At 36.0% G+C, this 18,396-nt stretch overlaps 1 protein-coding gene across 9 annotated transcripts in view; it reads right to left on the bottom strand.

Moving 5' to 3' along the window:
• The window catches only part of raw, a 36,277-nt gene that overhangs the window by 8,851 nt on the left and 9,030 nt on the right, over positions 1-18,396 (bottom strand). For 4 of the 9 annotated variants that reach the window (XM_053745294.1, XM_053745298.1, XM_053745295.1 and 1 more), the window contains exons 2-5: positions 12,933-13,467; positions 7,826-7,938; positions 5,504-5,627; positions 4,213-4,292 (exon numbers count right to left, since the gene is read on the bottom strand). In XM_053745294.1, the coding sequence (XP_053601269.1) occupies positions 4,213-4,292; positions 5,504-5,627; positions 7,826-7,938; positions 12,933-13,228 (613 nt within the window). In that variant the 5' untranslated portion in view covers positions 13,229-13,467. Of the gene's footprint in view, positions 1-4,212; positions 4,293-5,503; positions 5,628-7,825; positions 7,939-8,138; positions 8,174-9,088; positions 9,240-12,932; positions 13,468-18,396 lie in introns of those variants that run through there. The other 5 variants (XM_053745302.1, XM_053745300.1, XM_053745303.1 and 2 more) reach the window with 3 other exon arrangements.

Below are 18,396 nucleotides of genomic sequence, written 5' to 3'. Positions count from 1 at the left end.
CTAAATAATAATAATGCACATATATGAGCCATTGAGCATGTTCCTAAAGTCATTGTGGTAAAATAGAAACGGAAAAAATATTGCTAAATTATGCATATATTTGTCATTTCAGTATCTAGCCTATGAGAAAAATACATTGACATGTAAAGTAGGTATTGATAGTAATAAATGAGGTAACATTAAAACATATTTGATTTCATCTATATATGGATCTTAGTAGGTATTATAGATTTTATAGCTTCATAATAGACAGACATGTTGACCCCCCAAGTAACGAGACCTTAACGACTGCCCTACCTCTCCACACCTCCAGTTTGCGTTACGTAATTTGTGGACGACCCCCAATCAACCTGCAGACGACTCATATTTTTAGCTCCTAAATCTAAACTTACGAAGTCACTTCTACGTAGGTACTAAATGAAATTCGTAGAAATGTTTGGACATGCTCATTGCCTAACAAACAGGAGAACCGCATGGGCGCGGAACATGACTTCATACCAAGTTCACTAGTTCACTAGTTAGCTGACCCTATTTCTCAGATGGAATTGAGGCATGCGAAAGAAGTACAGTTAATTGTTGACAATTGTACTGCGGTTAGACACGCAATGGTGCGTGCGGTGCTCTGCAACCACAGTAGTTAGAAAGTAATTGGACGGTGCCTCACTTAGCGCTTTGAATAATTTTCAGGTCTAAGAATGCAAGGCCATCATTGTGTGTTAATCCATGTTAGGAAACCTAAGTAAATTGAAATTAAACTTACTGTATTTTTGGAAATGAATAACACACCTTGGATTAGAAAGCATTACGGTAACCCAAATTATTGTTTTGGGTTCGTTCAACCAACTGTAGGCATGATTGATGGTTATCGAACGCGTAGGAGGCAATATGTCAGCAACACTCCGTGTTCCACTTGCAACACCTACTTGCCGATTGATGATTTCCATACACAATGAAAGCCACGATTTCTAATTAGACTCAAAGAATACCAGATATTACTACTTTTAAAAAGATGAACGTCTTGTCAAGCACTACGATATTATTCACTAGAGTGACTAGAGTATGTTTACATGATACAGGCAAAAAAACTCTGAAAACAATTAATTAAAAGTTAATATACGTCCAGCGAAACATTCATTCACGCAACGCTTAGCCAACGATATATCAATCCAATTCGGGATCCTCATCCATTGCCAAAACGAAAACGTAAACACACGGCTGATCAACAAAAACACAAAACACTTCTACTGTCCGATATCCGCGTAGATTGTATCCAAACAATGTCCCTGGGTTGACACAACTCTTGACGTCAACTTTACAACTCGGACATTCATTAAAATCTAACAGCATCGATTGGTACTTTCGTAAACATACCTACAATACATTAGATAGATATATAATAGATTCTGCAGTTAATAGGGCACTTAGAGTTATAGAAAGTGAGTAGGTATTTACGAGATTAAGGAACGCACAGGGCACTATCATAGTAGTCGGCGGCATGGTCGTGACTGTCTCGTGCAACCAGCGAACGCGGCTGTGCACGCGGCCCACCGGACGGTCGGCGGCCAACTGACTGACGACGCCCGCACTACTCTACACAACCAAATACTCTAGCTAATGCTGCTTTTTAAATAACAATACCCATAGCTCCTAAAAGCAATAACGAACAAGCTATTAGAAAGTACGATTGCCTTATCAATCAATAAAGAGGAAATAAATTCTAATTCAAATGGAGACTTGTTAAACATCACTCTTTCTAAACCCAAAAACCAGCAACATCATAAACGTAGCAATAATTATCTTGACTAGTTTTGATTTATTATAATTCAATTCGAATTATTGCTCTTAATAAATACAAAGAAAACCATAAACATAGAACTAGCCGTGTACACTTTAAAAGCCTTATTTTAACGTGCTGATCAAATCTAGGAAGCTAAATTAAAAGTTCTTCCCATAGATTCGAAATTTTACATGTAGTTGCTTTGATATATTAAATTGAAATTGAATTAATTGAATTGACCTGCTGAGACATGGTGTACTCTCGACGAGAGTGAAGAAGAGGCTTATTCATTTTATGCACCAAGATGTCTGAAAATGTTAAAAGTTTGAGCCAAAATTAACATATTTATATAAATATAAAAACATATGTTTGCAGCGGAACCAGAAGTAATTTTCGTACTGTCATTGTGAACAACAATTACTTTACCTTACTGTAAAGGCTTTCATGCTAATTTCAACAATATCACATTTACTCAAATCGCTATCAGGAATAACAAGTATTTTATACACGAAGTCAGAATATTTTATTATCACTAGTTTTAGTTTTTTTAGTTACTAACTAGTATATTCTGAATCGAAATTATAAGTATAAAACCTATCAATATTATTCAAATAACCTGTTTGAACTTAACCAAAAAGTAAAGCCAAATATCAATTGTAAAAACAAAACGAGTCATTGTTTTGGTGTTGTCGCTTAACGAAATGAGTCTTCCGGGATATGAGGAAGTCGATCGTGGTTATTGGGCCGCTATTTAAGATATTATGTCAAAGCAAACATTACAAATTCAACTAGATTAAAACTTGTGTTGACTTTTTGGTCGCAGTCTCTTTTAATTGGTCAAGAACGTGAAACAGAAAACAAGAAAATATTTAAGCCTTTGTGTTTATCGATGACATTCTTTATAGAGATGAGACGTCCTACTTCCTGTACAAGTCCCTTAATAAATTTACTACGTAGTTGTTTGGTGGAAGAAGCGACTTGTTTAATTAAACAATGAACGTCTTCCTATGCGTTGTATATCTACGTACTTATATTTTTTGTTATTCATGTTCATGTCCGAAATCGAAGTACATCATCAACTGAACCGCGAGTTGAAGCGCATCACGATTACTTCCGTGCTCCGTTTATAGTTTGCACGGAAGAAGTTGGAAGGACATTTCGTATTTACTCAGCAGTATTTACTTGAACATACAAAACCACGCAAATAGTATACACATACCTAATCTTTTTAGTAAATAATACGACACGACTACATCAAAAAAGAAAAAGTATAATTTTCTTTTTTCGCAGCTTACTAAACTCTAGACAATACCGACTTACTTCTTTCAAAATAGTAGAATTACTACTTTGAGATGGTTATGTACTGTACGCTACGATATTATATTCACATTGTGTACGTTCATACTATACTCACCTATTATTATACGAATCACTTCGTGATTGACGCAAAACTACTCCGCAATAGGGTTGCACAGAATCCATATTATGGCTACGATAAGATCAAGTCATGATGTTAACAGTGATTGATAACTAGGTACTGTAGCAATTAAAAATACGAATCGGGCGATGACATGCAACTCTGCAATACACCAAGCTAGCTCTTCGTGGCGAGGAACGTGACATTGCTCATCTTGGATCGCAACTATAAATATAGGTACTTTGAATGATAAACAACCATCGAGCTTCGTTGATCGACTCTCGGCAATTTATCCATCGGAGTTAGTTGACAAGGAAATCGTTATTGCCAAAACAAACGATAGTAAAGTTTCCGTAAACATTTGCCAAATACTATTGTAGACGGAAAGGCCTTTAAAAGATTGGAACTGCTTAATTCCTACCTGATGCGCAATCAAAGAAAGTTAGCGGGCCCTTTATAAATTGATTTATATTGCCCTTTATAAATTTTTCTCTGTTCTTTTATATGTACTAATATCAGAAACAACAATATATACTCCATTAATAATTTCATTAAACTAAAATAAGGAAAAAATATTCAAACTGTGTATTATAAAAGTAACACAATAGAGATATGGGAGGAGCATTCTAAAATGATAATGACAACGCGTAGAACGCCCTATCGACGCTGAACCCATCGGATAAATATGTGAAGATACCTAGCAGAACGGAGGGACTACCGCTGTGTATTTCTGGATTGGTACCGTGCGGAAAGTTTAGTCACGATTCATCGCGGGACGCCGCCGTCTACGTCGTCGGCCTTCCGCTACGTATTGAAAGGCAATTTCAGGATTGCAAACTGAAGAAACACAAACAAACTCAACGCGGAAGTACCGACAGCGAGCTTAGGTACAATTTGTCTCTACTTCCAACCTCTGCTTTAGAGGCAAAAGAACTGCCTATTTGAGCAACGAAAATGCGAAGGTCAGAAATGTTGCAGTCGGTACAGAAGAAAATGAATTGTAAATTTAAATTCTTACCGTTTACGGGCTTGCAAATGTCTTTCTCTCGAAGATCTTTGTCCACGTTCCATACAGGTGAATCTGGCTTGCTAGGTGTTCTGTAAAGAATTTTTAGTATTACAATATGCAGGATGCAGGCGATCAGTAACAGTTCCTTGAATATAATGGCAGGCAGACCAAAAGGACGGTATATCAAAGTCAACCATTCTTACACCTTTTGGTAGGGAGTTGTGCAAGATTGGCCATTTTAAAACTTTTGTTGGCCTTCCTAAGCCCAATACAGTTTTTAAAATGTGAGCGATTGTTACTTTTCAATAAACCTTCATTCATTCAACTATAAACTAACCCAATCGATTGTCATTTTACCGTGTGTAATAAAATGCCTGAAAATTGGAGTGCACTTAACATTGATGATTCAGTGCATGACAAATATTTCATTGTGCTGCATTCATGGGTCAATGCACGCGTCAGAAGCGGCAGCAGTCCTCGCTACAAGACCGCTTACCGACGGCGCGGCGACGACTGCAATTTTTTCACGACATCGACTTAACCCTGTCTCATGTTGCACTCAGAACGAACTTCGAAGGTTCAACGTGATTCAATTCGTTTGAACTAAGTACTTATACCATGAGTCCGTTAAACTAAACTAAGTGCAGATTTTAAGTTTAAATTAAGAAACAAGAAGCTGCTTTTAATAATCAAAAGTGATAAAACACGCATGTAATCACTGGTGTCTTCCTAGATTATCAAATTATCTTAAGTTGATTAAAGTCTCGTCACGAATTGACGATAAAGTAACCATCATGATGCCTACTGACAGTATTGCGCAAATAGATTTGTATTTGAAAAATTTCATTCCTTAGTGAGCGTTACCACCACGACCTGTTTTTAGATATATTATGTTTATAGACTCCAAAGATGAGATCTCGATTAAAATTTTGATTTCAGTTATGCTGACATCATTCTACGTGTCGCATAAAAAGAATTCCGAACCGCAAAACATTTATGTAATGATAATAAAATGTAGAGAGAGTTGTAATAAACGATTGATGACATTCAATATCAAGTCAACATCATTTAGCGCTAAGAGTACCTATGTATGTATTATATGTAGGCATCAAAACTTTCAGATTTGATAATATGACTTAAATATACTTAAATATCAAAAAGTTCGACAAAGAATGGTAAGAGAACACAAAGGATAGGAATGCGTGGAAGAAGTTAGGGGAGGCTTTTGTCCAGCCCCACCCTTTGATTTATCTATTTGTCAAAAAATAGAAGAATAATTACAAAGAAATATGTCACTTACTGCCTGGCCTGCCTGTATCGCCGTGTCCGCCGTAGCTCGGTGGCAAATAGGCAGAACTCCCCAAAGGTGAGCGTGAGGGACTTGCGTCGCGTGCACTGTCGCGCGCACACCAACATTTCGAATACTGGAACAATACAAAACAAGTAGTAAAATATATATCAAATACTTTCAGGACAACCCTATATTTGCTAATATGCTCCTTACTTGCTACTATTTTTAATAACCAATGACACTAGAAAATTATAAAGCCCGTGTAAATTTTGAACTAGATATACATAATACTTTATAGATGCTGAAAAGTAGGCAATGGAGTTCACCTTTCAGTAACATACACAGATTTCTGTGGTTACACGAGTTGCAGTAAATCCTTTCAATATTCACATTGAAGAATAGCTACAGAACAAAAACATAAAAAAATGCATTAAAATTAAAAGAGCATGAGGTTTTTCAGTTTTAGTTTTATTGAAAAACTAAAAATTGCTAGTTCTGCTCTGCAAACTCTTAAAACAAAGCGTACAAGGAGCGCATAATGACATGGCTGCGATCCAACAGTCCAACACGTTTGCGAGCACGCAAGAGCAGACAGGCAGTGCAACATGTGATCATGAACTCACAGTTGGTCATCGCTCCTTCGTGAGCAAGCGGTGAGATCATACAATCAGGCTCGACACCTGGCGCAATAAGAATATGTTGTTCATTTGTTGTCACATAACAATACGAAAAAACTACACTACGAAAATGGAGCACAAGACTTGAAGGCCTGTGTCTTCATGGTAGACATCTGGTCTAGCACCGATGATAGAACGATGAATTGCAAATCGTGATATATTTAATTTACTAATATTGTTAAACTTTGCCTGCTACTCATTTATTTAAAACAAAATCATTCATAGAATTAAGGTAGAATAGCATGAGAATAGCGGAAGAAATTCTTCAAATATAATAAATTAACCGTACCACTTAAACCAACGCTAACCAATAAATGTTGTCTGGTAGCAACATGCACCTTTCCACTTCCTGACAATTTTGTCAGGTCATTAATTACATTTTTATTTCATCTTTACGAATTATAAAATTAACTTTCGATTCCTGCTTTCAAGTCTCTGCAGACATAGTGGCAAGAAATGTGATGTACATCAGTGCCTAAATTAACAGAGCAACGCTATAAAGGACGTTTATATACGGTTATTAAGAATATGATAGATAAGTGCCTGGAGTGCAACTGCACGATTTATGGCCAATAAAATAAGCCAAAAGGACGTAACCCGCACCCTGTACTGCACGAACGTAAATTGTTTTACGCTGACAAGAAGTGATCATTACAATGGAATATTACTTTGAGATACAATCGCCGCATCTGAATCAAAAGACCTACAAAACAAACAATTGTAACAGATGGCATGGTGTACATTGGGGACAAATAAATAGTAATTTACATGATTGAGGTAAGCATACAAACAAATAGAATGTGATGTGGTTTAGTAAAAGTAGATCAAGGCTAGACAAATATTTTTGAGTAATTTAAACAACATTGAATTCTAGAACTGCTGCAACATCTACGTATAAGGTGTATACGGCTATTCGGCATATTACTCAAACTCAGTGCACTAGACACAAACACCAGTGTTCTAGCACTGTATAATATGACGACGTCATCAACCGTACGTTCTTAGCGTGAAGCTTATTCACATAGATAATTCATATCATAGAATTAGACGCACTAAATAAGTTAGTTTTATTGATTCTATTTGATGGATGGTTGATAATCAAAAAGCAATAAAAAATAATTATAATAGACCGGTCGGTCGGTGCAGTAAGTAATCATTTAGCTGGAAGTCCTTTGATGCAGCACGCGGAACTGTAATTTTATGCCGTAAATTAACTGTTGATTCAACTACAAAATGTGACTGACGTCACGATGACTCCAATCACTAGTAAAATTGGTATCTATTCACCAATCAATTCAAAATTAGGTGCTGGACTGTGCTGACCAAATGTTGCTGACCAATTGTTACTGGCCAAATGTTGCTGACTAAATCTTGCTGCCCAAATAATTATTTTGTTGGCCTTCTTATATTTAAAATGCTGACCAATATCATGACTTTTTGAGGGACAAGAATTGCCGCCTGAATTTTTTTATTGTCTACCAAAGCAAATTATTATTTGCTGGTCAAATGATTTGGCTGTCATTTTTTTGCTAACCAAATTTAAAAGCGTACCTAATAATTAAATCCCTTAACCAAATATGTATATGCATGCACGGTAATTGGACCTCAAAAATCCTAGCAGAGCAGAGCCACAGGAAGTTGGATAAAGACTTACCCTGAGTCTTAGTTGGGTAGAGTTCGATATCGTTGAAGAGGTTTTGGACTCTGTCGGCGGGCGCCGGCTGGTCGGGTGGGCCCACTCGACACCCCCAGGCATTCGCCAATTCCCTGGAACAAAAGAAACCTCTACATTATTATTAAAGCCTCCACTATCAAAATGCAAGAGATTGATCTGCCGTGTATTTTTTGGGTTTTATAATATGATCTGTTTTTTTTCTAAAAGGTAGGTATCTATATTGTATTTACACGCGAACTGTAACTGTATTGTAATTACATTATGTACGATGTCCTTATAAATTAAAACTCACATAATGTACACATAAACCATGTGTGCGGTAAAATAGTCAAAACACTGCACAGAGATAAAGACAAACATTCTCAGATCAAATACTGCGTTAACTGAAAATGAATGACTGTGCCGCCTTATAAATATTGTTAGATATACGCGCCTAACATCTAATCGGGTGCGAGTATGACATATCGCAAATCAAGTAGGTAGGTACGTCGAATGAATCCAACATAAACAATATGTATACACAACAGTAACATTATCTACAACGACTACAATTTCGAGTAAGATCTAGATCATCAGAAAACTCTTTCTTCTACGGTTATGGGGAACTTGAAATTTACCGGTTACCATTGAGTAGGTGTTACGTGCAATAAGTTTGATATAACGTACGATAAGCATCCGATCTAACGTTTCAATCAAACTGTTTATTCAGAAATTTATACAGGCACTTTATGTCAAAATGTTTAAGCTACAAACCTGCATTTCAGAACGATCATTTATTTCTGAGAAGAAATGCCGAAAGGGACTCGCTCATACGAGATCGCTGATCATACGATAACAATGTTTGTAGTATGGTATATGCAAACTAATGGATTTCGGGAGTATGGTCCCTAATTACTAGAATGCTTCACATAATATTCAGTAGACAGACGGAATGCATGACACTGCACCAGACTGTATTTAGTCTACAAAGGAATCAGATTACTTATGAGAACTCTATGGTGCTGAATTGATAAGTACATTCCCAAGTGAAACTAAATCTCTCTTATCTTTTTATAGGAATGCCGCCCGTGGTGGGAAAATAGTATTTTTTACTTGAACTGCATAAAATTTTCAATAAAATTCAGACGAAGATTCAGATAAGAAATAATTAATATACCAGAATTTGGCAACAAATTTTAGACAAAAATTAAAAGTACTTATAGGTAGACATGGAAAAGAAAATAAAAACAATTATCTGCTTACCTGGGACAAATATTCTCAAAATCACAACGACATTCAAAAGCAAGCACTATACCAAAAAAAACCGAAATGTAAAAATATATTACTGGATACAACAATTTATTCATTTTCATTATATACTGAAGACATAAGACAAGTGTGGACAGGAGACTTGGTAATACATATTGAAACAAACACACAAGAGAATATATCTGTGTTCAGAAGTGATCGTTATTGGTAATTATTAAGAATTATGTTTAAGTATGAATGACGCAAGTAATAAGAAGAGACAGGGGCATTACAGTATCGAGTTCTTGACCCCTTCGATAAGACGTCGGGGCGCCAATGGGCAAGATTTCTATTTTGCAGCTTCCGGATATGGGTCCATGACTGCAATTCTAATAATGTATGTGTATATATTAATGTATTTACAGTCAAAGCAACATTTGATCCGCCAGTGGATCCACTGACAAGGATCCACTGGTGGATCAAATGTTGCTCAAATTTTCTGCATAGACATAACCTAACCTAATAAAGTCGCTATTATCGCATCATCGTTTATTTCGTGATACTGATAACTCGTCTGAAGATGGAAATAAGAAAACAAAAATGTCAAAGGCATGTGTTTAATAGTAATATTAAGAACACGGTAGGAAGTCCAGAGATTGTGTGTAGTGGTATCACTTTTCTCGTAATCTACACACTACAAATATTTACAGTCCAACATTTTCAACCTGTACAAACAATAGTAATCAATCATTAAAAGCAACTTATTTTATTAGATTGTAGACGAATGACCATGGCGGTGATGTCACCACTGCTATCTCTAGATATCAAATCAACGTTAAATTACTACATTCCAAAATACTGTACATAGACTTGTCACAAAAGTCAATCAGACACGCAATTAAAAAGATGTCACAACATGTACGTAGAGACCTCATAAGCCTACTTTGATTATCCCAATAGTAATTTCAAATATAAAAGAGGCGATTACGGAAAAAGATACATTGAAATTATATAGGGACACAGAAGTTCTGCCTAAGTCTGGAACCAGAGATTCAGCTCTCTTGAGAAATTCGGGACAATAAATAATTAGGTTCTTTCACCCAATAGAATTTTGGGGTTTCATACTTGATCTACATCCTTAAACCGTGAGTTTAGCAGACAAATTGTAGTAATGCTGTCTTCGCTTCGTACTTCGTACGGCTAAATCTGCGTAAACCAAAAAATTACGTCCTAACGTAGCCTATGTGTTATTCCAGGTTATTTTCTACAGTCCAGCAACAAACAAATAAACTTACTTTCGCATTTATGATATTAGTTGGGATAAAGAATTTTATCATTTATCATTTCTTCTTACATCTTTCTTACATCATTTCTTCGTTATAATTCTATTGATATAAAGCTTTTTGTATACATGTTTCGTCCATGGAAGAAATATAAATATGCATAAGATATACATATGCATAAGGTAAGGTTAAGGAAGGATTACTTACATGGTTCGTCTGCTACTTGTATATTGATTCTATTAAGCCACGTACGTCAGATTCTTTTTGTTGATTAATGGCAGGACACTACAGAATGACTAGTGGGGAATGGTGCCCAACGTGTAATGGCTTCATCATTCCGAGAAAAGTTGGAATTTCAAAACGTTTGTTGCGTTGCGATCTATCATTGAGTGACTGACGAGATCAATTTGGCAATTTGGTGATTCAAGAAAAAAAATGGTTTTTGATGTTTGTGACAAACCGGAAGCTGGAAAGATCCGACTCATCGCAGTTCTCATTACATTACTGGATCACGGAACTATGACGGAGCACAAACTACTTCCTCAATTCGATTTACTATTATGATTATGTATAACAATAATAAGCTATACAACTACCCAGTATAAACTATGAACAGCAATGGTCTCAGATTGGAGCCTTGGGGTTTTCAGATTTATAACAGCTTTGTTGTACTGAATCATTTTTTATGTATTTTTTTCTTTTTTACCCTGAACTATACATACATTTGTATTTTCTACAACATAGCATGTAACCGTCAAAGCAGATATCGATGGTAAAAATCTACAAATGTGAAAGAGAGCGCCGCCAAACTGACTGTACAAAAATATACCATGACATCATGATCTGAGAGCTAGATGAAAATATGTTCCGTTTCATTCGTGCGTGCATGGGCCTTATGTATACAAAACCCCCATTCAGGGCATTTACTCCATTCGCGGTAGTAGGTATTAAAGGCAAACGCACGTCCTTTGCGTGTGGTTCGCTTCGCCATCTGGTAGTTTGTTTTAATCGGACCGACAGACACATGTCTCTATTGTATAAATAGTATACAATAGAAAATATTATTTACTATAATACTACCATACAACAGTTAATAATACTATGCGTGTGGCATTAACTTGTATAAGACATTTTTAACGGTTTAGTATCTTCATTAAAATATTATTATTTTTGTTTATGTCGAAGATGCATAAAATAATTGACGTATCTTTGTATAAACACAAACATACCATTGTGTCACTGATAGTTGGGAAATAAAAAATGTATACGCAAATAAATACGAATATTTGTTCGCTAAAATACCTATTGGTAAATAAATACAACACTAGCTAGTAATTTTGTATTTTTTTCAACATTTTAGGCTCAATAGTTTCGAAGATCAGGCGGTGTCGTCAGCAACGCCAGGAGAGTAACGCGCGCGTTCTCATTATAAGTTTTTTATGACAATATTGTTGGAACAACGTTAAAAAAAACAGCATCAATTTAAAACCTCTAGCACCCGAAAATAACACTTATTAAAAATATTTATTTACCATGCACGTCTGTGTTTGGGTCATCCCATTACACCATCTTTCAGAGTAAATTAGCTGTGAAAGACGGACGGACAGAAAGACGCAAAAGTGATCCTACAAGGATTCCGTTTTTCTTTTGTAATAAATTTTAAAAAGTAATTTAACCAACCAGGACTACGAACGAAGCATGTCATTATGCGTCGATACTCAACATCTTTTTTGCTTGACTTGAATAATCTCGAAATATAAGCGGCTCATTTGAAATACGAGAGCGAAATCGCCACAAAAGCCAATCAAAAATAATAAGAATGTTACAGCAGCAGATAAATAATGTGCAATGTAGTTTAATTTGCGTAAACACGGCTGAACAGGTATGATGTCATTCTGCGGTGTTGTTGACCCAACTATGTTGGTATAATCTGCGATGCGAAAGATATATACCAAAAGTGTGTATTATAAACATAATTTAATTTGCAACGACCCTATTGATAGTCCAGGTAGCATCCAACAAGTTGTCAGAGTATTATTTCATCCAACCGTGAGAAATGACTAAACTGATCAAGTATTATTTCGTTCAAGCTTAGTAATCTTGAGTATGTTTACCAATAAAGCGACTAAATAACAGATGGAACTAAGTAAGCACAGACGTACGGTTATATGTATAATAAAAAAAATATATGCAGTAGTACTCGTAGAAGAATAGAGTACATTATTTCGACGGATTGTTCTTTGTTAGATTTGTTTGTAAAAGTACTTAAAGAGCAGAATATTGTGAACTGAAGTGGAATGAACAACCGAGGTAATGACAATGTAATTAATGAGGTAATGAAAATTGTTAATCGAGGTAATGACAATCATTTCATAGGGCTACAACAGCGTAAACAATTCAATTAAACGTTGTAACATATGTATTACCGAACAGAGAATTGTTATTAACTCTACATTCGCCCGTAATTCAACCCGTTTTACGCTACAGACAAAACACAAACAGAAACATATTTATAACACAGTATTTGTAAAGTTACGAAACGACTAATTCCCATAAAAAATAAAACTAAATCTTACCTTGAAAAAGACCCTTTGATAGTACCATTAGCTTTATTCGGCACTTCTGCATCTTTTGCAGCGGAAACATCACAAGCGCTTTGTTCACACATAAGTGGCTCCTGTCTGCAAGATATCAGAGCCCGTTTGGGTGGCGTGGCCCTTGGGTAGGTGTGGTGTCGGACGGTACTCTCTGAGACCAATTCGGTGCGTCGCTGCTTCGGCAGAGTCCTCGCGCAAAGCGCACTTGCGGCGTTCTTTAAATGTGTTCGGAATCTGTTGTTGCTCGCGGTGCTGAGAATAGCACCCTCCATCATTGATCCACAAATCCTTCACGGCACTCAATGTATATTCGAATCCATGGTTATGGTGTTACTTCACTGTCAAGATACTACTAACTCATCTTTTAAAACTAGTTTGGAAATATTTAATTCACTTAATATATGAATAGTTCTGATATTCTGTTCGTGGGATTGGATTCCATCGCTCACAGCCTTTCTGGAATTATGTGTTTCTAACATCTAGTCAATATCACAGACGATTTTCAACAAATTTCCTGTAGAACATTAGTATTTGTAAAGACAGGTGAATAAAACGTTTCTATGGAACTTTTCGAACTTGATTTGAACCACAGACCGTAACAAAAAGCACGTTAGTATAAACTATAAAATGAACATTTATATTGGTATATTTGTTATTCAAATAACAAAACATGAGTATTAATCGTCGTAGTTAAACTGATTCAATTAAGATTCAGTCACCAACTTCAAGCCTTGCTGAGCATTTAAATTTAAAATGTTACTAAAATCTAACAAATCTTCTAGGTACTAACTATAAATATTTCTTTTATCTATGGTACTAACAGAGAATACCTTATTTAATATGGCATTTAATCCACATCAAATCTTTTTAAGTTGTGCAATAAAGATATAAATAGTTACCATTTGTATCTGATTAGCATTAGTTTGTGATATACTTATGTCAGAGTACTATTAAAATTAACAGTACAATAATGGCATAGTCATAGTATTTTATAATGTTGTTCCCAGTTATTTACTATTTTTAATACCTATATGTTTTTGCCTACAAAATATAATTTGTCGTGGTCTATTTAATAAGATACGCTTCACTCTACTGCATTGCGCCATTTTATGATATTTTGTATACGAGGTATACGAAACCCTAAGGCTTGCAGTTGCAGCCTTGGTACTAAATGTAATACGTTTTTATACATATAATTAAACTTTGTGAAGGCAAAATTCACATTTACGTATATTTTTTCTCAAAAATGTATAATAATTTACGTCAAATTTTATAACGTGATTTAACCATTTTCTTCTTTTTTTCGAGCGTGTTATTGTTAAGTAACACCAACAGCGTCAGTAATTTTATTCAAGTGGCCTAAAGGCATCTGACATGACTTTTAATTACGACTACCTACCGACATCTAGTGACACGAAGCCGCAATACACGTACACACTGATGGGTGGCAGTTAAGTTCACTAGAAACTTAACTGACAATCAGTATGTACTTTGTGGTGTACTTGGATAAAATAGTGTGTAGGTTTCCTTCTCTATGTTTTCCTTCAGGGGAAGCAGTAACTATACAAACTCATGTGGCACGAGTAGTATTCGATCCTGGGACCTGGCGGATAGTCTTAACCACTGCACCACCACCGCTACCAAAACAGAAACCGTCATGACTATTTCCATTATATTATCATAATTTATGAAGTATTATAAACACATACATTTCCTCATATACAGTCATCGGGAACATTATTAAACGAAGCATTATTCATTTTCAGCGGTTGTTCAAAGAATGCCTGGTTTTGCGGTGCGGAAGGCTTTGCTTTGGCGGCACGATTTAGCGGTGAAGACAGTGGGGGGCGGGGGCAGGCGTGGGTCGCGCTGACATCACCGCCAGAGCCAGCGGCTCTTACATCACCTACGCCTCCCACCGACGACGGACGACGACACGATGGCTTGCAAGCCCGCATTCAAACCTCAACGTCCGAAATTTATCGGCTGGGCTTATCGGTACTAGTCGCATGCGCATCAGATACTCGCGATTTTCATTGCAAGCGCCTTCTGTTCTTATTAGATGTCTGCATCTTGAAAGAATGAGAGGACCATACTGGTACTGAGGTGTTTTGAAAAGGATATAAGTACCTACAAATACATGAATATTAATACAACGGCGCTGCGGTGTTTCCTTTTACGGTGGTTGGTTAACGGAGATGACGGCCTTCCAATTTGTGGAACTCGTCAACCGACTAGATATAAAGGAAGTTTGTGTAATAAACGGAACCACATGTATCTCCAAATGATATGTAAAAATTCTAAAAAGGTATGGACAAGAGTTCCTGGGAAACCGAGACACGAATAAGAGCAGTCTGCAGTATACCAAACGTCGGTATTGTGGATGAAGTAGCAGTCTAATCTCCTCACGTAGTAATGGAAAATAACTTAGAAAGGGAAGTAATTTCATAAAGGGATACAAAAAATTAAGTAATTCATTATTTTATGCTACGTGGCATAAAATTATGAATTAAATATATTAAATTAAATTCGTAATTAAAATTATGAAAAGTAATAAAAGCATGATGATCTCGTTTCTAATTCTAAATGAAATACAATTTCCCCTCAACATTATTGATTAATGGAATATTAAACGGATGCCAAATATATAGAGATCAAGGCTAAAGCTTCGCCCATGACCACGATCACAGCTTAACTGATTTCATGACAATTAATAGACTTAATTGTCTTAATTGTTCGGCCTTCATTAAGATAATTCAAATGACGTGGTATCTAATTTAACTGGTCGTTCATGTGTCGTTAATGAAGAAATTGTAAGCTAAAACCGTTGGACTTCTAGCACGCTATTTATGCAACTACAATGTGCCATAATTCGCATTCACATTAAGCTATACGATGAATCTCATCCGCATGTCAAAGAATAACGAGCCTATTCCGGGGCTTCATTCAAGCGAAAAACGCACAGTGGCCCACATTTCCCACGGCAATGATGTCAAATTGGTTTATCAATCACAGCAGACGGATGCAGAACGGAGTCAGCGCCCGCGCGCCCGTAGGCGGTGTTTGTACCAAGCAAGCCGTTCACGACGCTATCCTACCAACGAGATGTATCGTGCATTTCAATAGTCTTAAATTAAACACGGAACCCAAACTAAATCTATATATATATAAAAGAACAAGGGTCTTTTACTTTACTAATCAACGTCCAGCCTAAACCATAGAAGCTATAAACGCGAAATTTGGGCAGTAGCTTTAGGTCATTACGTAGTGCTCAGATGAGAAAGGAATTTTCAAAATTCGACCCCTAAAGGGGTAAAAATTGGGGGTAAAGTTTGTATGAAAAACGAAAATCTTTACTGATCTACTTGAAACTTGGCACAAATAAATGCTATGCAACAAAAATAATGAAATCCGTGTTTCAGGATTTTTTTAAAGTTAGGTAGTTAAATGAGGGTGAAAAAATAACGAATAATCCCATTCAATTTCGTCAACTAAAGATATGAGTAGACAGCTCTCAGCGGTAAACACATTTGAATTCACGTACTGTTCATGGTTCGAATCCTGAACTTCAATTATTTTGAATTAATTCTAAATATCTAAAGGATGATTTCTGTGAAAGTTTTATTATGGTTTCACCCCAGCGAAGCTGGGACGGGCTGCTAGTTATATCTATCTGAAATCTCAAGTGCAAAACTGGCGTTACAAAAAGTCGGTTATTCTGTTACCGTTAGGTTACAATGAGCATAATGGCCCGGACAGGTTTAACAACGATTGGTGATGTAGACACGGATATCGTGGGTAATTTGAGTGTGATTGTTAAAGCTGGCATAACGACTCTTTTTCGCTCTCGTGTCCATTGACCGTTAACAATAGACGCGAGGTCAACCTTTGTGGCGCATTGATTGTTAAAGAACGAGTTCAAGACATCCTCGCATTGCAATGATATCATTGTAAATGCTTCAAATAACAGTTCAACAAAGGCTGCAAGACCCGGATACACAAAGCTAGTCAGGGATTGGATCAATTTTCAGCAATTATAGTTATAGAGTTACGGGATTTCGGATTCCCTCGCTCTATACAAAGATAAACTGATGGTATCTGTTTGTTTATCTATATATATAAAAGCGAAAAACACTCACACACTCACGTATCACGAAATCTCGAAACTACTGAGCCCATGACGATGAAATTTGGCAGGAACGTAGATTGTGACTGGGAGACATCCACTAAGAAAGGATATTTCGAAATTCCATCCCTAAGGGGGTGAAAAATCCTTGAGGGAAGTAACAGGTATAAGGTGGTAAATGGATACAAAATACTGTAAACTATTACTTTGTTATCTCTACCGAGTTATATTAAATAGACTTTATTATTGTACTTAATATTCTATTAACAACGTTATCTTTATACCATGAAATGAGGTTTTTAACACTTTAGTTTTTAGTTTTAGGGTTCCGTACCTCAAAGGTTTACCCTTTTGCGGATCCTTATAGGATCACTTTGTTGTCCGTCTGTTATTTAATTTCCTTGCTCGGCTTTTATTCAAACCAAAGGTCCTCATACTCATAGGCCATAAGGTCCGCTAGGAAGGTAGAGGAGTACTAGTCCTCAGTGCACATTTTAATTTAGATATTAATGCAAGAATGTTGGAAAGTTTCATTTCAACACGCAATTTTCCTACAAAAATGACAATTGTAAATATTTATTTTAATCTGTGATTTGAAACCAAATAATGTGTTGCAATAGATTTACAAATGCCAAGACTTAGTGAAGGGTAAACTTACAATGTTATGACACCTACTTAGATTAGAGAAGTACCTACCTATTTGTCTGTATTTTGAGGATTATGAATTTGATTTCTTTACAACATGTAAAGCAAATAGCGGTAAACCGATTACAATAAAGCTTCAAACATTTTTTCCATAGTCAGGTACATAGATGGAGTGCGTTCGGCAGGATATGGCTAAGTCTAATAGAAAAGTAACAGATCGGTTAACAACAAAAAGGGAAAAGTGGAGAAGGCTGACATGTTGTACCAATGATGATGATGGATGTAGGGTTATTGAACACTAGTACAGGTTGAGTGATTACTCATCAGGCAGACTTAGCCAAAATCACAGTATAAATAGTCATTTATAAAAATATAAAGACCATTAACTGTAGAAGATTGCAAACAACTGTAATTAATACATTTATACTGTGATTTTTGATTTTGTGACCTCCTTATCTCAGAATAAACTATTTCGATTGTAAATATATCTGAAATCATAAATCGAATGTTCGAAATTATTGCCTATTAAACTATAAGTACATTATTTCACTTGTATATCGAACTGGCGGCCCCTGAAATAGGAGTCGAGGTCACTACAACGAGCTATCGACATTATTATGAGCATAACAACACTGCGTCATTAGCAAACGTTTGTAAATAAAATTTGGTAAA

The sequence above is a fragment of the Plodia interpunctella genome, chromosome 5 (genome assembly GCF_027563975.2).
Source record: "Plodia interpunctella isolate USDA-ARS_2022_Savannah chromosome 5, ilPloInte3.2, whole genome shotgun sequence".
Lineage (NCBI taxonomy): Eukaryota > Metazoa > Arthropoda > Insecta > Lepidoptera > Pyralidae > Plodia > Plodia interpunctella.
This window is presented reverse-complemented; position numbering and strand designations above follow the sequence as displayed.